Genomic DNA, 26,188 nt, shown 5'->3' with positions numbered 1-26,188 from the left:
TGTCTTCCTCCAATCCATGACAGTTAAGCTCCTGCTGGGGATGCAGACAGGGAAGGTGGGGAGTTTGGTAGCATGACCAATGTTGGATCAGGGGTAAAATGCCTACTTTTCTTTTTTGTCTTGCATGGCCTGGAGAGATTGTATCTAGGTAAAGAGCTAAGCCAACCCTATGTCTCTCTTGGCTTTGGCCTTTCTAGGGCTGCCCATCTGTGCTTCCAGAAGTGACTATTCTTGTAAGGTGGGTCCAGCTCTTGGCCATTGACCAGCCATTTTTTGATCTCAGTTCATTCAGGTCTTGACCAAACCACTGAAGAATAAAGCCTGTCAGGTACTTCCAACATGTGTAGGGTTCAGTCTGGATCCCAGCTTGTGTAAGGTTTTTATTGGGCACCAGTGATAATATGGTTTGCTCTCCAATTCTTGCTTTTTAATTTTCTACTCAAGGGCAAGACTAGGTGCTTTCCTCAGAACATGAGATTCTTTAATTTTAGACACGAGGTCTGGCACCCTTTGTGGCAGCCAGCTGTCTTCTCATTTTCTTAGCAGTGCTTTCATTCTTCTGCATTGCAAGCCAGCTCTTTTTCTGTGTGGGATCCTTCTCACCTCAGCCCTTTCCCAGTTACATAAAGAAGGAAAAATGCTAAAAGACTGGTAGCACCGAAATTTAAAAAATAAAAATAAAATTATTGAGGCCCTTTCTGATGTATTGCTACATGCCAGATGTCTGCCCATGGATATTTATAAATAAAAGCCCTGCCCATGGAGCAGGCATGGATGTAGAGCGTTATCTGTAATAAAAAACAGTATGTGGGATAATAGTATGGAGTGCAGTTAACAGCAAAATAACACATCTTGGGCTTGAATCGATGATAACCAGAGACAGGATGTTGCTTTTTAAGTATATCAGTTGTTATATTGTTTTGTAACCGTCTTCTCTAATTTTGAAGTTGGTATTTGCAAAAAATTTAAAACCCAGTGCCTGGAAGATGTGGAGATAACTTCTACAAGCCCTTCCTTCAGGCTCATTGATGAAGTGGTGTCAGCTGTAAGAGATGCCAGTAAGGGATGCGAGGTGTTATCCTCAGTTCTTTCCTGAACTCCAGCTCCTTGGAGACTCACGGTTCCTATGCTGAGAGCAGGGACATGTTGTTTCAGTATTTATTGGGCAAGACAGATGCCCTCGTTCCTTTGCCATTTCTAGCAGATGAGCTTTCCAGCTGGGAACCTCATTTCCAAATAGTTCTTCAACAAAAATCACATTCCTTGGACTGCTTGTTCTCAGAAAGTGCTCCAAGTGACCTTAATGCGTTCTCAGCTGTCCATTACAGCCGAGAAGTATTCCTGAATGCAAGGTCACCAATTGCAGTGATATGCATTACTATTAAACTTGGCACTTGTATCCAAAGATGATCTTTTGGCTAACATACAAGGCTGGGACAAAGGAAGTTGTTTTCTTGTTTGGTTCTGTGAACTTGTAATTATTTTTCTGCTACATCTCTTAGTCTTCCCAGCCATAAAGTGGGATTAATAAATTGCACTTGCCTTACCTGGCTATATTAAAGTTTCTGAAAATCCAACAGCTGTCTTCGTGGAAATGCAAAATGCCTGAGTCTTTCTGATGCCACCCACATTCTAAGGGCTGACCTGCTGGCTTGCTTCTCACAGATGGAGTCAAATGGAACTTCATTCTGCTTGCAAGGCAGCTATGGTAGTTACCAGCAGCTCTGAGAACGCCCTTGATCTAGATGCTGCTCCAAGGCCCAGACAACCAATGTGTCAAAGTAAAATTTTCATTCTGTTCGTTGTCTTCAACACTCTGGGTTGAAATTCTTCTGCCCCTCATCAGTGTTATACCTGGGGACTTGTTGATTGCCAGCAGCAATTAATGCACTGCTGGTAGCAGTGCTCGGGAAGGAATGGAAGTGATTGACTTTCAAATTCAGGGTTTCTGTTTGCAGGCCCATGCTTTGGGGAAAACTTATAACAAGGCTTCTGTCTAGAAACTAAGTATATCTGATGTGAAATACTGAACAGAGAAATAATGTATAGGAAAGCTGACTCTATTCCTTTAAGTGAGCAGAGTTGTACTTCTAAGTCCACTTTAGAATTAGGTTTTGCAAGACAGAGCATTGGATACTTAAGAGGGCAATCCTCTCAGCATCCCAAAGAGAACATTGCAGCCTCTAATTAAGTGAAGTATTAACTACTTTATCTCCTTGATGAAACTTGGTAAACTCTGCCCTGACAGACGTGCACACATGGCTTTCTCCCTGGAAATTTGGAAGCTAAGACATGCTTTCTGTATCATCTATATGATTTATTTTTCCCCTGGCTATTCCTCTGGAGTTGCAGTAACCAAGTGCAGCTGTCTTTGCGTTGAGCTGTATTTGCATAGAGCTCTATTTGCATGTTGGCTTGTGCTGCTGTATAATATTAATAAGGTATTAAAGGAGAGCAGGGAAGGGGGAGGGGCATGTTAAGATTTCAGTCTTGTCTAAGCAGGGCCATGCAAATATGTTTCCTTTTATCCAGAATTAATGACTAATACGTTAACTGGCCTCAGACTGGGATTCTGCTTTCTTGGGAAAGATGTCTGCAGCAAGAGGCTGTGTTTTCCTCTCTGTCTTCCACGCCCTTGGAGACATGAGTGGGTTTGTGCATTTTGGATGGAAGCTGCAAGACTGCTTAAGCAAGGAAATCTCTCTGTTTACAAGCACGCATATCTCTGAAAATAAATGCAGCCAGTAGAAACCACAGCATGGGAATGGATGAGTAGGAAGAAAGGAGAAAGGGGTAAGGTGTTGGAAGCAAAGGAAAAAGCATGGTGGCTATCTTGACATCCGGATCTGTCCTTGCCCCAGAGTGAGCCTGGCCTAGGCATCTGTTCTGCCAGGTGTGCCGGGCTCAGGAGCAGCGTGTGCTAACCGAGGAGATGGTGCCAGCACATCACTTTGCACTGCTGGCTGGGGCATCGTGGGGAGTGGGCAGGGTGCAGCAGTGGAGGTGGATCCCTTGCCCAATGTATTCCCGACAGGGGCATGCCACTGTGACCAGGAGAGCCAGGGAGGGACCTTGGAAACTCTGCATTCGCACATAGTTAGCTCTTAGTGATGGTGATCTGATTGCAGGACCCTGGGAGCCCAAATGGTAATGGCTCCTGTGGGAGGATTAGTGTGATCTCCAGGCAGGAGTCACCTTCAGTCTGCAGGAGAAGGAGTACCTCTGGAGTGCCACACCTGGTCTATTTTTTTAACAGCCTGAAGAAGAAGGGGAGCTGTTCTAGAAGGACCTGTTTATAATCAGGGCTTTATTAAGTTACTCTGTTCTGAATATATGGATGATTATAGGGGGGCCAGAATTCCCGTGTGTAGGAAGAGAGGTGCCTTAGCCCCAAGCAGGTTTTGCATTACCTGTCCTTGGGTTTGGTGGGCCAGAAGTTTTCCAAACCTAGCTTATCACTAGTGTAATTGCCTCCTGTGCTAAGTCTGAGTCAGCTTTCCTCAGGGTGCCATCCAGCTGAACCGGGTTGGCTTACCCCAAAGTCTTGGTGTTTTAACTCAGAATGGAAGGATAGGCAAGGTGGTAGGGGAGTGCAATGCTCCTGTCTCCATGCTCAGTTCATGCTGTGGACATTTTCGTATATTCCTGATATTCCCACAAGTCACTTGGTGGAACAGTTTGATCTTGCTGTGGGGATTGTGCCATATTATGGGGGAAGCTCTGTTCTTAATCAGTGCAGAAGCCGTGAGGGGAAAAACAAGTCTGCAACATCACTTGGCAACACAATTATTATAATAGGGTTTGCTTCTTCCTACACTGCCCAACTGAATTATTTTCTCCATATGGTGGAGCTACTCTGTTTTTAACCGGTTCTTCCTGCCCCTTCACCAGATGGCTGTTTTTCTGCAGGACCTCTCAGCTCTTGCACATTGTGCCTTGCTGAGCTGAGAGCAGGGAGAGGAATTCTGGTGAAAGCAGGCTCAGGACACGTCCTGCCAGCTCTGCCTGGTCAGGGGGAAGGAATATATCCAGTGTGTGCTGGACCTTAGGTATCAGTGAGATGAAAATTCAGTGTTACCTAACAGGATAACTCAGAGCAAGCATCCTGTGTATGTTTGGTGGTGGTGAGATTTTGATGAGATCACGGAGTTGAAGGAGCTGTAAATGGGCTACACACAGGAGTCTTTCCCTTCTTGGTTTCCAGCTCATTTCAGCCCTGACCTGTAACAGCTCATTGTCGTCCTTGTCTTGGGTGTTAAGCACAGCTTGACTAATACATTGCAATCCTGTCTGTCTTCTTGCTATTTTCGTCTCCCTAGGGCAGGGCACCCTACCTGTAAGCTTCTTGTTGCTCTCCAGCTGCCAGGGGATCCTAGTCCTCCCCACAGCAAGCGTCTGCTGCCTGAGTGCATCCTTGTGATGCCAAGAGGAGAAAAAAAAAAAAAAAAAAAAGAATGGAGACATACAGAAATTCCAACAGGAGGTACAAAATGTTTAAGAGAGATAAATCACTTCTGTAATTTATACTTCAGGAAAAAATAGCACACCAGGGTTCTGGGTAGACAGACACTCTGCATCTGTATTCAAGGGCCTTCCTCGTTCGCTTTTAGTCTGCTATTCTACAAAAATGAGGTGTGTGTGATCACACAGCTGCTTTGTTCCCCTTAAGTTTTGAATCTGGTGAACAAATTCAGCAAATTTGATGCAGGGGGAGAGGTCTCAGTGGTATTGAGTTCTACATGTTACATGAAAATAGGCATCTGGGCAGAGCCCCTGTTAATGCATGGCCCAGAGGAAGAGCTGTGGTGATGGCTTGCCAGTTAATATATGGTGTTGGGGGAGTGTCTCTGTACAGGAGCTCAGTCCTGAGACCTCTCTCTGTGGGAAACAGCAGAAGTCTTTCTCTGGCCTTTTTTTTTTTTTTTAATTTTTTTTTCACTTGGTGAGACTTGAAAATAAAAATAACACTTTTCATCTTCAAAGCGCTTTAGAAACATCAGCTAATTAATCCTTCCCTCATCTAGCATGCTGCTTCAAGGAAAAGTGGAAAAGCAGGGATTTTTCTAAAAGTGAGTGAAACAGGTCCTCAGAGGACCCACCTCAATTTTGAAGGGTCTGAGGCTGTTGCTCCACTCCAAAACATGTGGCTCTGTACCATATTGTTGATTGTGTTTTGTTTCTGTAACAAATAAGTAAACAAAGGAATTCAAAAAGCAACCAAGAAGTGTCCCCAAGTACAAATGCCGCGGCTTATGGCTAAACCATCAACCTGAAAGCTGTAAATGGGCTTAATCAGGAGGGCAAGAAAATGCCCATCATTAAATTTTAGATTTTTAAAACTGATCATACATGAGATAGTAACATTTTCTCATAAATTTTCTCACAATAAGGGCATTTCCTGCTCTTCTCTTGATGTCCCTAAGGATCTCACTGACAGTGTCAAAACCAGAAGCTTTAGGTAATCTCCTGGTCACTGTTGAGGGTCCTCTTCCCTCTCAGTTCAACAAAACATACGTGGGCACAGTGTCATGACACTCATGACAACTGACACTCATGTGACAAGTCAGTGTTGCCTTATGGATTCAGAGGGTGATGAGCACTGCACTGACACTGTCCTTCTCCATTGGAAGAAAGAATATCACTATAAACCAAGCCTGACTGGAGAAGTCAGCACAAGGGGTATGGATGGAGGAGGTAAGTGGCTTTCACTCTCTTGCATTCAAATGAGCTCTGTGATCCATGTTTTCTGCTGCTGGTAATTCTGACTTCAGGTCAGGAGCAACACATGCCTTGTCTCTGTGTGGGATGGGCATCAGTGCAAAAAGCCGGTGCTTCTGCTGGGTTTTCCCTTGCTTTCAGCCATCAGCCAAGTGTGGCAGAGGTGCCTGGATCACCTCCAGTCTCAGGGATGTGTTGCGGAGCCCATTTGACACAGTGAGTTAGCCTTGGAGGACACCAGATGCCATGCTTTTGGTTTTTCTTGGCAGTGTGAAGGAGGACTACATCTCCTTGGTTTTCCTGGATCCTACTTGTGCCGAATGCTTTGCTATGAGGATCCTAAGGTGAGCATCTCCAAGCTCAGCAGTGTCAAAGACACTGCAGAAGCTTTCGTTCTAGGTTTCTTTCTCAAGAGAAATTCTGTAGTTAATTTCCTCTTGAGTCTACTCCTACTGGCTTTTCCAGGGTGTTTCTTTTTTCATTACCATTCAATGGGTGTGAACTTCTCTGGGGTACAAAACAGGACACGCATGCAACTGTTGTTGTGCTGACTTTCGTCATGCAATCTTTTTGCTTTTGTCAGCAATTTTTTTTTCTATTGCACTTTGCATCAACCCTGACTTCTATTGCAGAAATGGTTACAATTAGAAAATAATGATTTAAAAATTGTTAGAACATAAATTAATTGTAGTTTCTGGTGGGACAGAAAACAAGCAAGAACAGAAAATAATTCTCAATCAAGCAGAAGTTTTCTATATTTTATACATATTTACTATTATTCTACAACTGAAAAGTCTGGATCCAGAAATCCTGCAGAAGGATGAAGTGGTGATTACAGAATGCATGTTCTCAAAGGAAACTATTTTAGGTTTCCTCAAAGCGAAAAAAAAAAATAAAACAAAACAAAAAACCCTCAGGCTCCCCTGAATCAGAAACGTGATGCTGTACTTTGAGTAGAAACATACTGAGTTCCCTGCAAATTTGTTGTCTTCAAGTCATTGTCTTGCACTTCCCCTGCCCATCTCTGCATAACTCTTAATTTGGCTGCTCATGTCTGTGTGCATAAATATGAAAGAAATGAGTCCAGAGTGGCTCTTGAAGCCATGGTTTGGTTTGCTGGACTGGTAGATAAAAAAATTACTTTTTTTTCATCTTTTTCCCTTTAAACTGAGACATTCAGATCAGGCATCAGGAAGACACAGTAAACAAGGAGCCTGGTGTTGCTGTTTTTAGACAGGCACTGTTTGGAGTAGGATTGCGCTTTAGGAGGTGCTAAGTATGTTCAGCAATATTGGCATTTTGTTTCAGTTGGATGAAGATCCAAGAGAAATCTGAGCCCTTCATGAATGGAAGCAGTCTTCCCTCATATGCCCCTGCATTGCTTCTCCCTCTCGCAGGGCAGATGTAAAGAGCTGCATCCCTCCCACCTCAACGGGATACGGAGCTGGTCGCTTCCCCTCTCTGGTGAAGGGAAAAGAGGAAAGCCCTGGAGCTGCCTTTCCCTGGCCACGCCGCCCTGCGGAGATCACAGAAGTTGTACCACTTAATCCTGTCGCTGCTGTAGCATCTTGTGGGGCGGCGACAATGGGCATGAGCAAAATACATAATTAATAAAGCAGCAGTGGTTGGCATTTGCTGCCTGGCGATGGGTGGGATGCGAGGAGAAGCGGCAGGGTAATTATAGATGTGAAAAATGAGGCAGGATCACGGGATAACCTTTCTAGGGTAGCTGTCCCGGTGATCGATGGGCCTACATTGTTTTCTCGCTAACCTTTAGGTGAACCTCCCCTTAGAACAACAGGGGAAATACAGTTATTCCCTTCCCCGTCTTGTTTGTTGGTGAAGCACTTGTGTTGCACCTTATTATTGCACCCGGAATATTGCTGTGTGCTGGTAGCAAATCACAGGTGGGCAGTGAGCTGCCCCTCATGCAGGGCTCTTCTGGCCCACCCCCATCCAGCTGGAGGCTCCTGCCCAATGTGCCATGGGCACCAGCTCCATCACAGCCCCAGTTAAACCAAAATTGCAGCTTTCCACAGCTAAAATGGGTGTTGGGGGAGCTGCAGGGATGGAGCTGGGGAAGGGTGCAGTAAAGGTAAGGAAACGTACACTAGGGTTTTTTGATGGAGGGACAGGGAAGCTCCAAGACATTGGGGCAGTAAATTCAAGGGCTTAGAACTGGATGAAAGTGTCTTTAAAGGGAGGTATTGGTCCATTTGCATCCCCTGTTTCTTCTACCTATCAAAGCCAAACCTGCTCAGTTTTCACAAATTGCTAGCACAGCTCTCAAGTGATGAGGTTTCTGAGAGCTGCAGTCAAATTTACCAAGCCTGAACTCCTCTGTCAGGAGGAAGAGGGTTCAGTTCAGGCATTTTGGGGGGAAGCATATGATATACACCAGATAAAATTGCAACATGTAAAAAAATGCAAAGAATGCCAGGAAATGTTCTTGAACCCTGCAGTTGACTTAACAGAGAGCTAAATGTTACAGGCAGTCATGATAATTGAAGATAGGAATGTATACATAAGACAGCCACTTCTTTCAAGAAAGGGTGGAACTTTGCCTTCATGTCCTGGGAAGTACTTTTAATTGTTGTATTTATTTCTTTGGAGTAATTACTAAACTTCCTCTCAGCCAAAAGCATTCCTGATATATGGGGATTTCTTTGCCCTTCAGAAGGACAGTACTGGCTACTTACAAAACAGTGAAATTAAAAAATTACTTCCGTATTGCAGTGTGATCCAAGGACAAATTAGAAGTTAATCAGATGGGAATCAGTTCAGATTCCCCTTGTGTATAGCGAAAAGTTTCTTTTGTATTATTTTTTTTTCCTGCAAGATTTGTGTCTCCAAAATTTCTGTCATAGCCACCTTAGATTTTAACATGCGGAAAATGTTTATGTTTTTTCAGAACATCGGGATAGCTTTAAGAATTTGTTTTGGCAAGAAAAAAAAAGAAACAGTAGAAGGAGACATTTGAAGAGTCCCAGAAACAAATATATGACTATGTGTTGACATGTTATGAAGGTGTTGGGAGCGACTCCTTACTTAAAATTGTGTTGAAATTTGCACTTACTATGGATTTAAATTCATCAGCTTCACACTTTAATGATTGAAGTTAGGTTCCTGATTTGGTACAGAGATGCATTAGAGAACAATTGAATTTTCTATGTGATGGTTTTAAATAAAGAATGAACTTAACTTTGCAGAAGACTTTGTTTTAAAAGTCTTTCTCCTCAAGTGATGCCTTTCTTCCTGCAAGCATCATGGTTCCTTGGAGACTACTTGCACACCACTCTTGCATTCTTGCTGGTATCCTGGTTTTCTGTCTGGCTCCACTAAGATGTGTGACATTAACAGTTAGAGTCATTCCTCTGCTGCAGCTACAAGGGCCCTCTTCCTCCTCTGGACAAGGGAGCAGTTGCAGTCTTTGGCCCTAAAGTATGGTAGCTGCAGGATCTAGATTCATAGTGGCCACCCCAGTGGGTCAGGGGTTGTGTTTTGTTCAGGCTTGGTTGCAGATCCTGTCTTATCAGATGCTAAGCAGCAAGTCCCAGAGCTCTTATTTCCAGGATGATGAAGGATCCCAAATTAGGCTGCAAGTTTTTTAGTGCAGGGACTGTTTTCTTACATTTTTTTTTACATCATCTAATACAGTAGAACTCTACTTAACACTTCCAGATGTTAGCCCTAATATAAATGTAATAAAAATAAATTCAGAGTGGAATTGTACTTCTGCAAGCTGTGCTGTGTCCTGCTGCTTGTATGGGAGGCTGTTGTCACCCACTCCGGGGGCTGTGTTGGCTCAAGTAGGGCTTGAGTTGAAAGTGGAAATTTTCAACTGTCTGCAGCAGGAATAGTCAACTGGGGCAGCTCTGAGGTGTCCCTGCTGTTCCTGCCACGCAGCTCTCCATGTACAGATGAGCAGGCATTCTCAGGCTTTTCCTTAACCTCTGTGTGGACCAAACAATGTAGGCAGGGTGCTGTGACTCACCAGGCGGGGCTTAAAAGTGGGCCTTGGATTTCATGTGCTTTTCCCGGCATGGCTTCTGTCTTGCTGGGTGACATCTACAGGTCATTTTGACCTAAAATTTGCCTTACCTCAGTAATACCCATCTCTTTTGAAAGAGCCTTCAAATCCATGTATTATTATTGTTGTTCCCTGCTATAATAAGTAGAAGTCGTGGTCTGATGGATACAGCACACTGTTCACAAGGACCCCACTTCTTTTCCTGGCTTTGCTGTGCTCTCACTGTATGATCTTGGGCGAACTGCTCCACCAATCTGTTCCCCTGTCACCACACATTGCCTTAGATCATCAATTCTCTGGAGCAGACACAGTCCCTTAGCACGTCTTAACATCTAGCATTGTGAGGCTTCGGGCTCTGCCAGGGCTTCTGTGTGCTACAGAAATACAAATAGTTGCAGCTAATAATAATATTAAATCTGTGTGGCTCTTCAGAGATAAGTAAAGGGCAATGCTCTTTTCTCCAAGGAGCAGGCAGGATAAGTACTTTATTTTTGTCTTTGTCTTCTTCTAATTATAAAAAAAGAAGGCAGCCAGTAGACATGATTAATAAAAGAAAAAAAATAAAGGAAGGCTGCAGTAATTTGGTATTTTTAGCCTCAGACCTGCCACTTGTTCTGTGAAGCCAGTCTTAGGATCATGGCCTGAGTCTGGTTCGTATCTGTGTTTGCCAGGGATAGAAATCTTTTGGAGCCTTGTATTGACAGTTGGCTCAGTATTTGGGCTAATCCTATACCACCGTGCAGCTTGGTGCAACTTTCTGTATTTGCTGTGAACAAAAGTGTCAGGAATGTTGCAGATCAGACATGAGAAACTTCACTTGGCCAATATGTGGCAAGGCTCTGGTCTGGAACGATAAGGGCTTGGGATGGAACTGAGCGTGGCAGAATGGCTGGAGAGAGGAGAAGTCAACTTTTGTTTGTTTCTGTGTGCTGTGGGATTTTTTCAATTATTATTTCATTTCCAGAGAAACACAACAGCAACAACAAAAGGTCTTAAATATTCAGCAGTGAAAACAATAGATTTGAAAAGGAAAACAAAAAGTTAGAGCCAGCTCTGGCATTGGTGGACACTTGGCTCTGAGGGAAGCGAGAACAGCTTGGATTTGCATAAATTGCATACTGCGGGTCAGAAAGCAGAGTCAGAATTATGCTTTCATTGCAGTGGCATGAATGGGAGCACATAATTGGCATTCTTCCTCTCTTGATCAGATGCTTCCTTCAGGGAATTTCTGCACCCAATACATTGCGGCTCATCCATTCACTGCCTGGCATGGATAGGGCTTTTGTTTTCAAATTATGATTTTTCTATTCCCTGATTTCTTCCATAACCTGGGAAAGCCCTGACCCTCCCCCACGCATGGCCCTTTGTTTGGGAGAACAACCAGAGGTCACGCTGAGCTGAATGTAGCTGTTGTTGCATCACCCCCTCTGCGTGTTTTTGTGCTTCTGGCTCAGCGTGGGGATGTCGACCCCCAGGGCTGTGGTCCTGTGCTCCCTGTTGTGAACACCCTCTCAAGTTTGTGGAGTCCTGCATTTCTGAGTGCAAAGAGGTGAGTGTGATTGTGGTCAGTCCAGTAGGGCTTCCTCCAGGGATGTACAAAGATGCTTGGCTGGGACAAGCTTAGCAGGCTCTTGGTCAAACCCAGGGCCTGGCTCTTCTTTTCATTATTTGGCTTACTAGCTTTTTTTTTTTTTTTTTTTTTTTTTTTTTTTTTTTTTTTTTTAGCTTTTTTTTTTTCTTTTTATGATTTCCAGCTCAAGCACAGGGGATTCAGGTTCAGCAAAACACTAGTGCATGTTTAACCTGAGCTGCAGCCAGGCCCTTGCCAGGACTCGGGCATGTATTTGCTTCAGATGATGCAGATGGTAAATGCTTCCAGCAAGTGCATGTGGTGCTGCTAAAAACTCACAGAATCACTAGGTCCATCCAGACCCTGGTAGCCACATGGAAGCCTGTCCAGCTGCTTATCCCCCGTGTGTGGCTTCTTCTCAGCACTGCTCACCCCGGGGCTTCCTGTCTCACCCTGGATGCATGGTTGCAGTTTCCTTCTCCACAGCGCCACTGGCCAGACCAGGTGCCTCATGTCCCTTTGTCCTGTCCTTTTCTGGGACCTTGCCCACCCTGCTGTTGATCTCAGGTCTGTTCAGCAGTGGTGGCAAAGAACAAACAGCATCTAACAGGTATTGATGGCTGAGGCCTGCTTCTTCATTTAATCACAGACAAATGTTTTAACCTGTCAGTGTTAAGAAATATTGATTGGAGAGATTTTGTTTTATTCCTTAGGTCTGTTAGTCAAAAGGGCAATTCCTCCTTTAATATCTTCCTGCTACGGGCTTGGTTCCACTGTACCTTGTCTGGAAAACCTTTTATTTTCAAGGCACAGGGAAAATGATCTTTATAAAATATAAACTATGGGAATTTTCATTCCCCTCTGGCTTTAGGAGGAGGAGAGCAGCTGGTAGAGAGTGGATGAGAAAGGCTTTATCTGCTGTATTTTGGTTACTGCGCTTTGAGTGATGGGTTTAATAATTGATAGAGCAATTTAGCAATGATCCATAATCCTGAAAGAAGCCTACGCTCCCCTCCCTCTCCCTCCCTTTCTCCTTCCCTTCGAGACTGACAGGCTGCTCTCAGTGGTTTTGTCTGCAAAATTTCATCCCTTGGTTTCTGTAAACAGCCTGACATGGGAGAGGGGGGGAAAAAGCAAATGTTTCTAAATCTTTTGTCTTGTTTCCACAAACAGCTGCACTGTCTTCTCCAGCTCTGGGCTTCAGTCATTTGTTTGCTCACATGCTCTTGTTGAAGAGAGCAGGAGTTTTTCTTTAAGGCCCTAACCTAAATGAAGTGTGTATGTACATTGTATATAGGAGAGCAGAGAGGTGTGGAGCCTCCCAGCAGGGACCCCTCCCTCCCCATTTAAACCCAGGCTTTGTTCATGGCTGAATCCAGCTTTCTTAATCCCAAGAAAGGTGCATAGGGATGGCAAGTGCTTGATATGTAAGTGTGGTTTACTTGAAAGTCTTCCAGGATTAACCTATGGAAATTGCTTTTTCCAAGAGCCTCATGTGGGTGATGGCAGCGAGCAGGGGGATCCTGCTGGAGCGCTTGATACGTGTCTTTGTGACTCCCCATTTTCCAAGATGGATGCAAACCCATAGCAGCATAGGGTTGTGTTTCCAGGCGCAGGGTGTGCACCCCCTTCGCAGGGGCAGGGGGTTCCTGTGTGGAATGTCCACAGTAAGTGTGGGAAGAGAGCAGAAAAGATGAAGCAGTAAAAGGAGGCAGACATAGTGAGAAGGAGAGAAAAAGAGACAAGGTTATAAGTACTGAGTGTGTGTTGAGGCCAAGGCAGAGTGAGGAGAGGGAGGAGGTGCAGCCTGGCAGAAAGCCAAGTATAAGCAAAGTCAAGTGAGATGTATTAAATTATGTTTTTCCATATGTATTATATAGATGCCAGATTGACAACAAATTGTAATTAACCATGACATAAAGTCAGCATGCACAGCTGTATTATTCCTTAAAATTACAAGGGGTGAGGCCCTTGGGGGCACAGCAGAGTTTGTGGATACTCCACCATGGGGGGTCTCTAAGATGGGCTAGCTGAATGCTCGCCAAGAGTGACACAGGCATTGCTTGGATGGCCCAGGACTGGGGCAGGGAGGGAGTGGGTGACTTCCCTGAGGTTCAGGCTAGCCCTGTCCACCTCTGACACCCTCCTCTGGAGTACTTTCACCCTTCCCTGGTGGAAGCACCCTGGTGGAACATGAGCAGTGGCCAGGGGAGGGTAGTCTAGTCTGCTTCTATGAGTTACTTGCTATTAAATACGCTTAGCTAGCAATGAGAGGCTCATGAGGCTTGGCTGATAATTACTCCAGTCAAGTTCAGAAGTAGTGGTTGTGTAACTTGCTCTCTGTTTCTAAAAGACAGAACCGTGTGTATGTACACTTGATTGAAACACTGTGGGACCTGCACCTGTACCACAGGAAGCACTCCCAGCTGTGTAGGATTTCACCTGTGTGTAGGAGGAGCTTGGTGACCTTCCTGTTGGGAAATGTATGGTTACTGGACCTTGTAGAGTTAGAGAAGTTCAGGTGACAGGGCCCCTGGGAGGTCATTTAGTCCAACCTGATGGTCAAGGTAGAGTTTGCCATGAGATCAAGATCAGGACTTCATCTTGCTTGGTCTTAAAAGCCTCCAGGGATAGTAACTGCAGAGTCCCTCCGGGCAGCCTGTGCTGGTGGTTCATTTATCTGCACAGCAGAGGTGTCTTCTCCATTCCCAGAGGGATCCTCTCCTGTTTCAGTTTGTCTGTCGTCTCTGTCTTCTGCTGCGCACCTGAGGGAGGAGCCTGGCACAATTTTCTCCATGTGGCAGAGGAGGGGCAGGCTGCTGTCGTGGACACCGTGGTTATCCCACCCACCCACTGGGATCCCCAGACCAAATGTGGTGTCCAGATGTGGCTGTAGGTGGGTCACTACATTCCTTGGTCTGCTGGCCCTGTTCAGGGGGGCTGTTGCTCCTGCTGCTGACAGGCTCTTCCTTTCTAGCCCACTGCCCTTCGAGTCAAGGTTCTCATGGCCATTCCAGCTGAGTAGTTCCCCAGTTGTCACCGGTGCTCGTCTGTCCCAGGGCCCAGATCTGGCCTTTCTCCTGGCTGTATTTCAGAAGGTCCCTATCAGCCCATGTCTCCCACCTGTCTAGGTCCGTCTGGGTGGCAGCCCTGCCCTCTAGTGCATGGCCAGGTCTCTCCAGTGTGGCATCACCCATAAACTGGATGAGAATGCACTTGTCTTCCTCCTCAGCTCAGGGATAAAGATGTTAAATGAGACCAGTCTGGGATAAACCCCTGCCGTACCTCACTGGTTACCGGTCTCCAGTTTACATTTATGTCCTGTAATGTAAACCATCACTGAGGGCTGAGTGGATCCAGCTTCCAGTCTTTTGAGCTGATTCAGATATTTTCTGAAGTGCTGCAGACTAATCTTGAGGGATGGGCAAGAGCAATGTGAGCAGTGCAGTGTTGGAGCTCCCTTCCAGTGGTGGTTGTACAGATGGCCTGACAGCCCTGAAAACGGCTCTGGTTACACCCACAGTCCTTCCCAGAAACCAGGTGTACCTGTTTTGACCTGTGAAATACAGAGCCTGCTAGAAGGCCCTGTAGTGGCTCTGTCCTTTATCACTCAAACCAATACATCTTCGTGGGCAAACAGTATACTGTGGCCGATTGGGTGGCATTCCTCTGTGGTCCTTTCCCTCCCTCAGGAATAACCCAATGCTGACTGACCTCTCCATGGTTGCAACTTCATGCTGGAATCTGAAAGGCATGGTGTGCCTGCATATTCTGGGATGAGTCTTGACTCGCAGGGCTGTCCCTTGCTCAGGGGGTGCAGGAGAAATGCAAAGTCCAGCAATGAGGGTGAGCCCAGCCTTTCCCTGCTGAGTGACGTGAGTGGGGCCTAGAGCGGCTCTCCTGTCCAGTGCATGGGATGAGGAGTGAGCAAGTAGGAGCTGTTGGTGCTTGTAGGTGTGATAAGCTCTGACCCTGGTGGCTGTCTTTATCACATCCACAAAAGAGCAGATGCCCAGCCCTGGAGCAGAGGATGACCTTAGTCTGGGGATCATCCATATCTGATGTCTGCATCCCTTCCCAGTGTCTATGTGAGTGTAGAGGTGGAGGGGTGAGGGAAATAGCAACTGTAACCTTTTACTTCCAGAATATGAGCCTGTCTCCTTTTACATCCCTTCACTTAAGAAATTATTTGGAGTTTGAGAAGTACAGAGGAACAAAAACCAGATTCTCTGTGCATTCCACCTCCCTTACCTAAGAGTTAAAGATACTCTGCATTCTACAGTACATGGCAATAAAAGATGGACACCTCTACAAAATACAAAAGGGTCAAGTGAGCAGGTATGAGAAAGAGTCCATAAAGATGCCAAAGAAAGGGTTCATCTGAGAGGGGGATAGAGCTCTATCACTTGAAGAAAAACCTCTTTGTGAGACACACAAAGGATGCAGTTCCTTGTCCTCACAAGGTGCATGGGAGAGCATGAGCCCTGAGTGGGGTGAAGCCCTGGGTGTGCAGCTGGTCAGTGTATCCCTGCTTGGGCAGAGGAGCTCAGCTCCTGCCTCTCTGCCTCTGCCCAGGGCTTCCTGAGTGGAGATGTGAAAACTGCTGCTTCCCAGAATTCAGGCTTTAGCAGGTGAGACCAGCACGTAAGGCAGGACAGGAGCTCTATGTACCAGCTCAGAGACATCTTCACTGTAGGTCTGTCTGGACTGCCTGCAGCTGCCCCCAACCTTCTTCTGGAAGCAGGAACACTCTGCTCAAGGTGCCAGCAAGTACCAAGTTTTGAGTTATATTTCTGTCTGATGTGTACACGTCCATGAAGGACTCTGCTGAGACTATCAAGCTTGGCCATGGGACCCTACCAGAGGCAGTAAATTATCCCTGAGGAGGGCAGTTTGCAGGGAAGTTTTAAAATTCAGAAATATCCCAGCTCTCTGAATCTGAGTCTGTGGAAATGAATTTTTTTGGCATTTGTTTTTAATGTCCTGTGATGTGTGGGTGAAAAAGCCAGCAAGCTAGACTGGTAATTAATTTTCCTGACAGAAACACCAGACAATGAAATTACCCTGCCACAAAGCAGGGTTGCTAAAGTAAATACTCTGCCAGCAGCGGGCCTGAAAGCAGGACAGGGTCGTGTGTGAGGTGCAAGCAAATGATGAGATGGCACTTCTGCCTCTGGGGACCTGCGGGTGCTGCCAGCATGGGGACCCTGGAGCCCTGGAGCACCAGCACCAGCAGCTCTCTGGCATACACGGGCACATTCAAGCTGAGCTCCAAAGGATGAGGGACTGACTGGACTCACTGCTGAGCCGAGGAAGAGGTCAACCTTTGCTGTCCAGGCAAGTAATTTGGTCAGAAAGGGGTAGGAGATGGGGTAGGGAAGTGGGGATGGCTGTTTTTGCCCTGGAGATAGAGGCTGTTGGCAGGGCTCTTCAATCTTTCCCAGGCTGGTGGCAAGTGGTTTCTAAATCTTTGGTCTGTGCTGGTGAGATTTGTGTGAGCTGTAGAACGGGTTGTGCCTGTGCATGCAGGAGGGGAGTGCCTTTTGTTGGAAAACATCGAGGGCAGCTCATGGGAGAGGAAGGACACGAGGGCAAAGTTTTCTATTTTCCTTCAGTGGGTCTTGTACTTGAGGCAGAAGTTACTGTGCCAAGAGTGTTGCAGATGCACAGCCAAGAAATGGGCGGAGAGCGGGAAATTGGGATCTTCTTGCTTGTATTGAGGTATCTGGCAGCTGGCTCCATTGTGTGCTGTCAGACAAGATCCTCACCACAATCAAAAGGTTTGGTGGGTCTATATTAAAAAAAACCTGTATTGTTGGTACAAAAAATACTTCTCTGTGCCGTCGTGGAGTGATCTGCTGAAGATCTCAGTGCTGTTCAGGAGGATCTGCTGCTATTTGAATTGTCCTTCCAATTTATGATTGCAATACTTGGATGTGCACACTTTCATGGGGCATTTTCCCTTGTTACACTGTGTTAGCAGCTGTAGAATGGAGAAATTCCACACAAGAACTGTTTAAGTCATGGAAACAGTTTTCTTTCCCTGTGGGAAAGAGAATTACACCATTTTTATTGCTGAGCTAAATCTGAGTGCTTTTAGGATAACAAGGGTCAGTTGTGGAGTAGACTGCATGCACATTTTAGGACTAGAGTTATTTAATGTATTAATTATCTGCAAAAAGTGCTGGACCAGTAATGAAATGTTCAAGCATGTAGATATCACAGACTTGCTTAGGTTAGTTAGGCTGCAGAAAAGAGTGAGGAGCATTTAAAGGACTTGATCTAGATTACAGAAAACATTATGCCAGATCAGTGCAGTACTGAAAGGCAGTAAACATTGGAAGAGAATAAATGAACTATTTCTGCATAATTCTATGTCCTAAATTAACTGCAGCTTCTCTGGAGAAAGGACTGTGTGTCTCAGAGGATCTCCCAGATAAAACATCTGCTGAAATGCCTCGTGTCACTCCAAAAGCAAACAAAATATTAAGCTTAGGGAAGACTGGAACGTGAAAGCATTCTGCAAATAGTGTAAAATAAGCCTGGGGAATATCCCCGTGTTTAACTCTTTCTAGGTCTGTTCAGCCTTTCTCCAAACAGTCATGTCAGGAAGAGGAGTTGTAGGGTCAGGCAGTGGAAGTGGATTGAAACATCCATGGGATGGTACACTGAGAAGACAGCAGCTGCTGCAGACATGGGAGAACAGGACAGAGATACAAAAATAGCTTGTGTTGAAAGACAGGTGATTCAATATTCAATCACTTCCATCTTCACCTCTAGACCAATCTGTGTGAACATGAAGCGAGAGGTGACAAATTTCAACCTGATGGAGGAAAATCAAGCTTTAAACAGCTGAGCTAAGATGCTGTTGAAAGCAGAAGGTTGCCTGTGGAAGTCTGTGCCACAACATGTGATGGAAGTCAAGATCTCACCTTGCCTTAAAAAACTGACATGCTTATGTTGAGAAAGAGGGGAGTTGCACATGTTAGATACTATGTGCAGAGGGATGTATGTATCCATAACTGAGCGTAAAGAATCCACCACATCCACCACAACAGAGGTTCAAAGGTATTTTGTCAGTGGACAGATTATTTCATTACAGAGCTTGAGGCATCCTGCCCCAAAATGCTTGGCATTGGCCATCTCAAGAAGGCAGAGCACTGCTCCTGGTGACTCCAGCTCCTTCTTTCACCCAGCAAACAGGAGGTATCTGCTGGCTGAAAATCTGGAAGCCTGTGTGGTGTCCACTACCTGTTGTTCTTGAGGTGTTTTAATGACTGCTTAATTAAGTTAAGATCTTTTTGCCTTAGGGCCACTCCCTCTCCGTGGAAAAATCACAGTTATGATGTGAAGACTGGGACAAAACCACAGCAAGTGGTGGCTCTGGTGTGCATAAAGCCCCAAGATCTGGCCCCTTCTCAAAGGCATTCTCACCATTAGAATTCATAGAATGAGTTCTGTTTAGTTGCATTTTATATGTTAAAATAATACAGACATTGATTAGTGCTTTTCTTCCCAGACGCAGAGATGGAAAACTTCCGAATGTAAAAAAGAAATTCTCTCCTAATTACTGAACTCCAGAAAGTAGAGCTTTCAGGAAAACCCACTGGACAGCCAAAGACTCGGGAGAAAAAAAAATTAAGAGATTTTGGAACCTCAAATTCTAGGTCATCCCTTCTTGCAGAGGTCTGAAGGTGTTGGCAGCATAAGTGTAGGGAGAGAGGAAAGGAGGTGTGTGCAGCATATGACAGCAGTGCAAGTGTTTTTTATGAACAGGGAGTTTTCCACACAAAATCACGTTGGGAATATCCCTATAGTCCACCCCTCCGCTTGAGTTAGTGGGAGGGATTTGAAGTTCAGGCGATTCATGGCTGAGCTCTCATTAGTGACCAGGGACATTTCGTTCACAATGTGGAAGGCAGGCAGGGAGAGGCAGATGGCTTTGAATGCAGGATTTACATAGTAATGAGATTCAGGTCACCATAGCTGTCTTTTTCTCTCTGCATTTTGTCTAGGTGTCGAGTAGTGTGTAGGGATGACAGGGATGACGGGATGACGGAATAGGGAGGAAAAGAGGAAAATTAACCCCTTCTTCATGAGGAGGGATTGCTGTTAGAATACAAAGTTTGTCACAAAAGTGGGCTAAAGAGCAGTAGGGTATGACAATGACAAGCACAGATGAAGCCAGAAGGGGTAAAGGTAGACACTTTTTAAGTTTCTCACTTGTTTTTTGTGGAAATGGCACAAAGAATTCCAACTTTAAAATCCCAGAATTTCTTGTAATTTTTATGTTCTGCATTACTGGTTTAAGAAGGGATATTATGGAATTTTATCATTACAAGTCCCCCCCAAAACTGGGGGAGTTTGTGGAGTGAAGACAGGGCATGCATTCTTGCTACAGGGTCTTTGCTTCTTTGGAAAAAAAACCTACCATTTTGCTTGGTTTCTCGTCTAAAGACTTGTCTTGACATGACTTTGTAATGGCGTGATTAAAATATAATATTTTCCAGTGCAATTAGTAATCCTTAGTATGATCTCACTAGTGTCAGATCTTATCCTGATGACAGATGGGGAACTGGGAACCATGGGTCCTATTTCAAGCTTTGGATGGTGGCACTTGATTTGCTCAATAGCCAACCCCAGGCATTCCCAAAATATGTATGAGGGCCCAAGAAATCCCAAGGCTGTATTTAAAATGATGAAGGTTTTAAAGCAGTGTGTGTTTCGGTCTTCTGCATTTTTTCCTTTATAGTTAGAGGAGTATGGGAGAGTAAGTTTTTATTCCTGCTGTACATCCCATGAAACTAGAAGCTGGAGCTTTAGAAGCATTCCAAGAAGAACAGGAGAGAAGTTTTAGGTGATCCTTTTATAAATAGGAACTGTGTCACATAACTGCATGTGGACGTCTAGGCAGATGTGGGATAAGTAAGGAAGGTGTTTGTGTGTATAAGGTTTTCAGTATTTGGAAAATATTTTTCGTTCCTTCACAGAGAAGTTTTTGAAACGCAGAATGTTTGGGGCACATAGGTCAGGGTTCATCTCATCTCACCTTGGCCACTGGAGTTGAGCAAGTTCATCTAACCTCATCCTACAGACCTTTTCAGCATCAGTGATGTATTCCTACCACCCCAAGGTAGTGGGACAGATTCCCCCTGGAAGAGGAGGGAGCAGAGGTGCTTTGGTGGCATCTTCCTGGAGCCGGCAATAAATGCATAGCTAGAGAACTGCTGCATTTTGACTCTTTGGGCTGAAAGGGAGAAGAAAATTATTCAGCTGCCTGGGACAGACTGGGAAAGGAAGGCTTCTTGGCTACTTCCTCCTGAGGAAAAGGCTTAGGTCTAATAGATCTAATTGCATTATTTCTCTGTTTTTTTGTTACAGCCATTTGTTTCAAAAGTCAGTAATCCTTTTTTAACAGTTCTGTAATGATTATTTAATGTCTGTCTGTTTGTGAACCCATGGAGCTGTGTGAACAGAGGATGCTTCACTGCAGGGGATCTGCACAGCTCACCGGACAGCGAGCTGGGCCTGAGAGCCTCGAGTGGGGGCCTTGATTGGGTGCCTTCATATTCCCAATTGCTGGATGAAAGCAGTGGTAGTTTTCTCCTTTACAAAATGCTGTCAAACATAGGTCTGTCTCTTGGCTGTATATGGCCACAGTACTCTTCTGTAAGGATAAATATTCACCAATTAAAGCACTGTGCCGGTGGCCAGTGTGTCCCTCAGTTCTGTCAGCAGTGACACTTGTTGGCAGCAGCCCTCTGAATGTCATGATGGGCACCAGCTGCCCTACACCAGCCGAGTGGTTCTGCTTCCCTTGCTGATGTTTTCTGACCTCTTCCTTCACAGAGCCCCTGAAATCATCCTCGGTTTACCCTTTTGTGAAGCAATCGATATGTGGTCATTGGGATGTGTCATTGCAGAGCTGTTCTTGGGCTGGCCCTTGTACCCGGGAGCTTCAGAGTACGATCAGGTGGGTGTGGATATTGCCCTGGGTGCTGGTAAGTGCGCACATCTTTTTCCCTTCTCTTGTCAGAGTGAACAGGTGCCAACTTTTTCACTTTTGCTAATGATGGGTCTGTGTTTCTTGCTCTCCCAAGTCAACATTGCCATTATGCACCTGGGTATTTATTCCAGGTAACCAGTGTGCAGCTTGGTATGCTGGCTTTTAAGACCTGGCTGCCTGAGTGAAATCTCAATCGAGAGTCAAGGCTGCCATTGACCAGAGAGCTCTGTACATGTCTCTCCCCATTGAGCAGAGCAGGCACCCGTTCTCTGCTGTAACAGCAAGTGCTGTATAAAGCCTTATTTGTTAGAAGAAACTGCACGAACTCGGCTGCATTTCATAACCCCTTTTATGAGAGTGTGTATTAAAAGCAATGACAGGGAGAATGTTGGCATTGATGTAGGTTTCCAGTTAATATAAGCTGTCGTTCCTTTTCTCCCCATGGGCTTTTATGCTCTTTTTGTAGTCCTAAAACCGGTAATTCAGTGGCAGCTAGAGCCAGGGCTGTAGAATACTTTGCATTCCCATAGTATTCTTCAGGCTGATCTTAGCTGTCTGCAAATGCAGCCTGAAAAGGGTCTTTTTTCTTTTAGGAAATAAATTAAAAAAAAAAAATAAAAAGTGAGATAATAAATAAGTTTTTCACATACTGAAATGTTTCCTTGACTTTTCTTTTGAAACTAGTATTTTTTTAATCAGAGCTCTAAAGGTAAAATTTGGCAGGGGAAATAACTTGCAGCAAAGAGCAGGGGTATTCGTGACTCTAAAGGAAATCAGATGTAGCTGAGAAACTTACAAGCGTTTGAAAATCACATACCAAACATGAAGAGTAGATTTCTTTCTCTTCTCTGTTGCACCCCAAAAGCCATAAAACACACAGCTGAAAAAGAAATCACCATACCTTACTGGCCAGCGTAACTGCCCAGCACAAAGCTTCCTCTGGTAAAGTGTGACGAGGGCTCCTGGGGAGCTGGGAATGGGGTAGGGGCTGATCCTGGTCCCTGGCTGCAGTGCTGGCACTGGGCTGCAGGCAGGATCCTGGTGCCTCTCAGGTATGTGAGCTCTGATGGACCTAAGGAGCTGCAGAGCTGAGCAAGCCATGCACAGTGAACCAGGACCTGAGTGCTTGGAAGTGTTTGAAACCATGGCTGCTTTTTATGCCTTTATTTATTTAATGTTTTTATCCTTCTCTGTTTCTTCTGTCAAAAACACTTTCCATTCTTCCCTGGAATTTTCTAGAGTAGGTGACTGTTTTAGTAGTTTTGCAGTTTGCAGCAATTCTGCAGAATGAAGCCATTAAGCAGTGGAGAGGTGGCAAAGTTAAGGTTTTGTGTGGCACCTCAGGCATGTGTGACATCGGTCTTTACTTTTGTAATCACAGACCCTTTCTCCTTTATAAATAAATAAAAGTTTGAGATCCTGGAAACACAAATAGAGTATCTTTTAGCTGTGTGGGTGCCAGTGAGGTCATGCTTGTGGATGCAACCCAAATAACGTCATGTAGTCAGTAGAGACAAGTACTTTCCATACCATGAGGGCGTCAGTTGCTTTGAGTGTGTATTTCACCTTAGTTCAAAGGCAAACACTTCATAATTCTCTGTTTGGAACTTCAGACTGCTCCTAGGATAGGCAGTGTGCTCAGGTTGAAGAAGACAGGTAGAAGTTAGAGAGCAAATATCAAATTGCTCAAATGACTTCCTAGAGAAGAGAGGGTACAAAGTGTTGAGACATCCCATTGAAATAACTGTGTGGGTCCTTCTCTTTGACCTTTAAAAACTTAGGGACTTTACTCTTTTCATCCTTAGGCCTTGTGGGAGTGCACTCTAAGGGGGAGTTTCCAGTGATGTAGGTGATAAATGGAGGGAATTCCATGTTGAAATTCTCTTCTTCTCATATCTTGCCCTGAGTTTTTTGGGGTGAAGTCTTTCCACGTGCTACATCTCCTTTTTCTGTCTGTTCTGTTGGTTCAAATGCCTCCTGCATTCCTTTCAAGGAAGACCTCCAGAGATCTTCACAGGACGAACAGTGACCTCTCATCCTTCTCTTACAGATTCGCTACATTTCACAGACGCAGGGCTTACCAGCAGAGTATTTGTTAAGTGCAGGGACAAAGACTACGAGGTTTTTCAACAGAGATGCAGACTCACCGTATCCCTTGTGGAGGCTGAAGGTAGGAAGACATTCCCTTGTTTCTTTTACCTTGCAGTTGTTGGTTGGAAGGGCGGAGACATTCAGGTCACCTCAGAGCCTAAGTTTCTGCTTTTTGCAGTGCAGCACAGACATAGGGGTGGGTACTGCCCAAGGTAAAACTGCCATCCCCAAAATTTGGAGCCTATAGTATCTTCTTGGCATTGTGATGTAGGAAATTTAAGTCTAGAGTTGACCTGGAAATCTCCCTCTAAGTAGTCAATGAATTGGTGTGTAGTGGGCAGACTTTGCACTAATATCTAACTCATTGCGGGGGTGTGGGGGGGTAAGGCAAGCATTTTAATTCTACAGTCAAGATCTCTAGTAAAGCAGGTGAGCCCTGACTGTCCTGTACCAGTCTGTTTGGCTGCATGATGTCCCCAAGGAGAGAGGCCAGTGGGCTTCTGGATGGGATGGGATGCTGCACCTCATGCCAGGGTGGATGTAAGAGACCCACCATAGTTGGGAGGACCCTCAGAAGTGAAACAGAAGAGATAAATCACCTTGTGACATAAAAGATGTCACATAACCGTGGTGGAGATTGTGTAAATGGTGTCTAGTCAGGCAAGAGAGACACAATGGTCCCTGATGAGGACAGGATGAAGCACATGTGGGAAGTGGCACATAATCTCCAGCTGGTTGCAGGGCAGTGTTGGTCAATGCCTGTGTCCTGTTTTGAGCAGACGCCAGATGATCATGAGGCAGAGACGGGGATTAAGTCAAAGGAAGCAAGAAAGTATATTTTCAACTGTTTGGATGATATGGCACAGGTAAGAGCATTGGTGAGTAAACAGCAAGACTGTTCACATGCTTTCCAGCAACACTAACAAAAGGGAATTATAGAAGATCTCTGTGTATCCTATTCTTGAGCCAGCTCCTGAAAAATACCAGGATTATGCCTCCCAAATTAGCTGTTACGTGCTGCTTTGTTGCAGTGACTGCACGCAGGGGTATGTGTGCTGTAGTAAAGCAGCCTTGGAAAGTGGCTAAGGCACGTCTCTGAATGTTGAAATCCTGCATTTTCTCTTGTCTCTCCAGTGCTCTTCTGTATGACCCCTGGCAAGTCACTTAGCACTCTGTGCTTTAATATTTCCATTTGTTAAAGGGTGACAGTGGAAATATTCATCGTGGGCACAGAAGAGTGTGCTCGCTGTAAAATGTGGCTGGCTAGGGGAAGAATGGGAAGCACCAGTTCACTGTATCAATTTTGTGTTGTGAGAGCTAATCCCAGCATAACCACTCCTGTGATGGGAATTTGTACTGACATACAAACCAGTGTGCAAAACTGGCCCAACACTAGCACCAAACTGGAGTTTGTGCTAGCAAGGTCTAGACATCGTAGCAAGTAAACATGTAAACATGTAGGAATGGAGGACTGGAATCAGAGGAGACTGGATAATATATGAAATAATGTAACACATCTTTTTTTCTCCTGGCACCTGATACATGAATGGGATATTTCTCATAAACCTACTGACAATTTTTATGGATTTTATATATTTTTTTGCTCATAGGACACATAGATAAGTATCTGATGGCAGAGTATATGATAAATACTCTGATTATCAGAGCTTGCCTGGTACCACATGGAAGCTGTTCATCTTCAGTGGAGGGTGACTAAGTGTTTCATTAGCCACTGACCCAGGCGAGCTGAACACTTAACAGTCTGTCTGGAGATGTGACATGCACAAGCCAGATGAGTGGCCACCACGGAGTCTAGCGTGGCTCTTCAGCAGCTACTCCTTTAGACAGGGAGGCTCACAAGGCATGTGCTCCAACAAGGAGTAAACACAGTTTGCTGGAGACCTGACCATCTGCTCTTCCCCTTCGGCACTCACTCCTCTCCTTTCTCCTCCAGGTAAACATGACAACGGATTTGGAAGGAAGCGATATGTTGGTGGAAAAGGCAGACCGGCGGGAGTTCATAGATCTGTTAAAGAAGATGTTGACAATAGATGCAGATAAGAGGATAACACCCATAGAAACTCTGAGCCACCCTTTTGTCACCATGACACACTTGCTTGACTTCCCTCACAGCACACAGTACGTGGCTTTTGTTCCCCTTGGGTTCTGGATTGAGCGGTAGAGAGGATAGCTGGTTGTGGTGGAGACCAAATGTATCTGAGGGGCTTTGTTAAGATGTTTAATCCCTAAGTTTTAATCTTTTCCTGCTTAAAAAAAAAAAAAGATTTCCAACTCAAGGTTGCAAGAATTGTGTTGTAGGTGCTTGGCATTTAAAACGCTGCAGTGTGTGCTACATTAATTATGTAAATATTCAGTAATTACATATTTTTGCATTAAAATGCAGAAGAAATTATGCAATTAGTGCTGAAAGTATCAGTGTATTTCAAAGTAATATAGTCCTGATTGTTACTGGAGTAATCAACCTTATCTGCAGTGGGGAGCCAACCCTTCCTCCCAGAACCTTCCCATCGTACCAGGAGTCAGCTTGGGGCTGTTTGCTTTTTAAGGGAAGAGCTGTTCTGCAGCAGGCTGTTTTACAGGCATAAACAACAGGACAAGGAGTTCAGTTTTCAGCTTTCTTGTTGTCCACCTGTCTCACCTTAAATACCACATTCTGGCCTCAGCTGACACATGTGGAATGGGGACAGGTTCCACTGCCTGATGGAGATGAGAAAAAGTCACGTCTTCAAGCCTGACTGCCCCTTCTCCTAAG

The 26,188-nt window shown here is 45.0% G+C and overlaps 1 protein-coding gene across 3 annotated transcripts in view; it reads left to right on the top strand.

The window, feature by feature from the left end:
* HIPK2 (homeodomain interacting protein kinase 2) overlaps positions 1-26,188 on the top strand; it is a 128,514-nt gene that overhangs the window by 72,562 nt on the left and 29,764 nt on the right. For all 3 annotated transcript variants that reach the window (XM_066183896.1, XM_066183897.1, XM_066183898.1), the window contains 4 exons: positions 21,168-21,291; positions 23,375-23,494; positions 24,195-24,281; positions 25,370-25,554. In XM_066183896.1, the coding sequence (XP_066039993.1) occupies positions 21,168-21,291; positions 23,375-23,494; positions 24,195-24,281; positions 25,370-25,554 (516 nt within the window). The remainder of the gene's footprint in view (positions 1-21,167; positions 21,292-23,374; positions 23,495-24,194; positions 24,282-25,369; positions 25,555-26,188) is intronic.

The sequence above is a fragment of the Chamaea fasciata genome, unplaced genomic scaffold (genome assembly GCF_029207755.1).
Source record: "Chamaea fasciata isolate MVZ Bird 193981 ecotype frontalis unplaced genomic scaffold, bChaFas1.0.hap1 SCAF_5, whole genome shotgun sequence".
NCBI classification, from domain to species: domain Eukaryota; kingdom Metazoa; phylum Chordata; class Aves; order Passeriformes; family Sylviidae; genus Chamaea; species Chamaea fasciata.
Note: the sequence above shows the minus strand (reverse complement) of the source record. Positions and strands in the feature narration are given on the sequence as shown.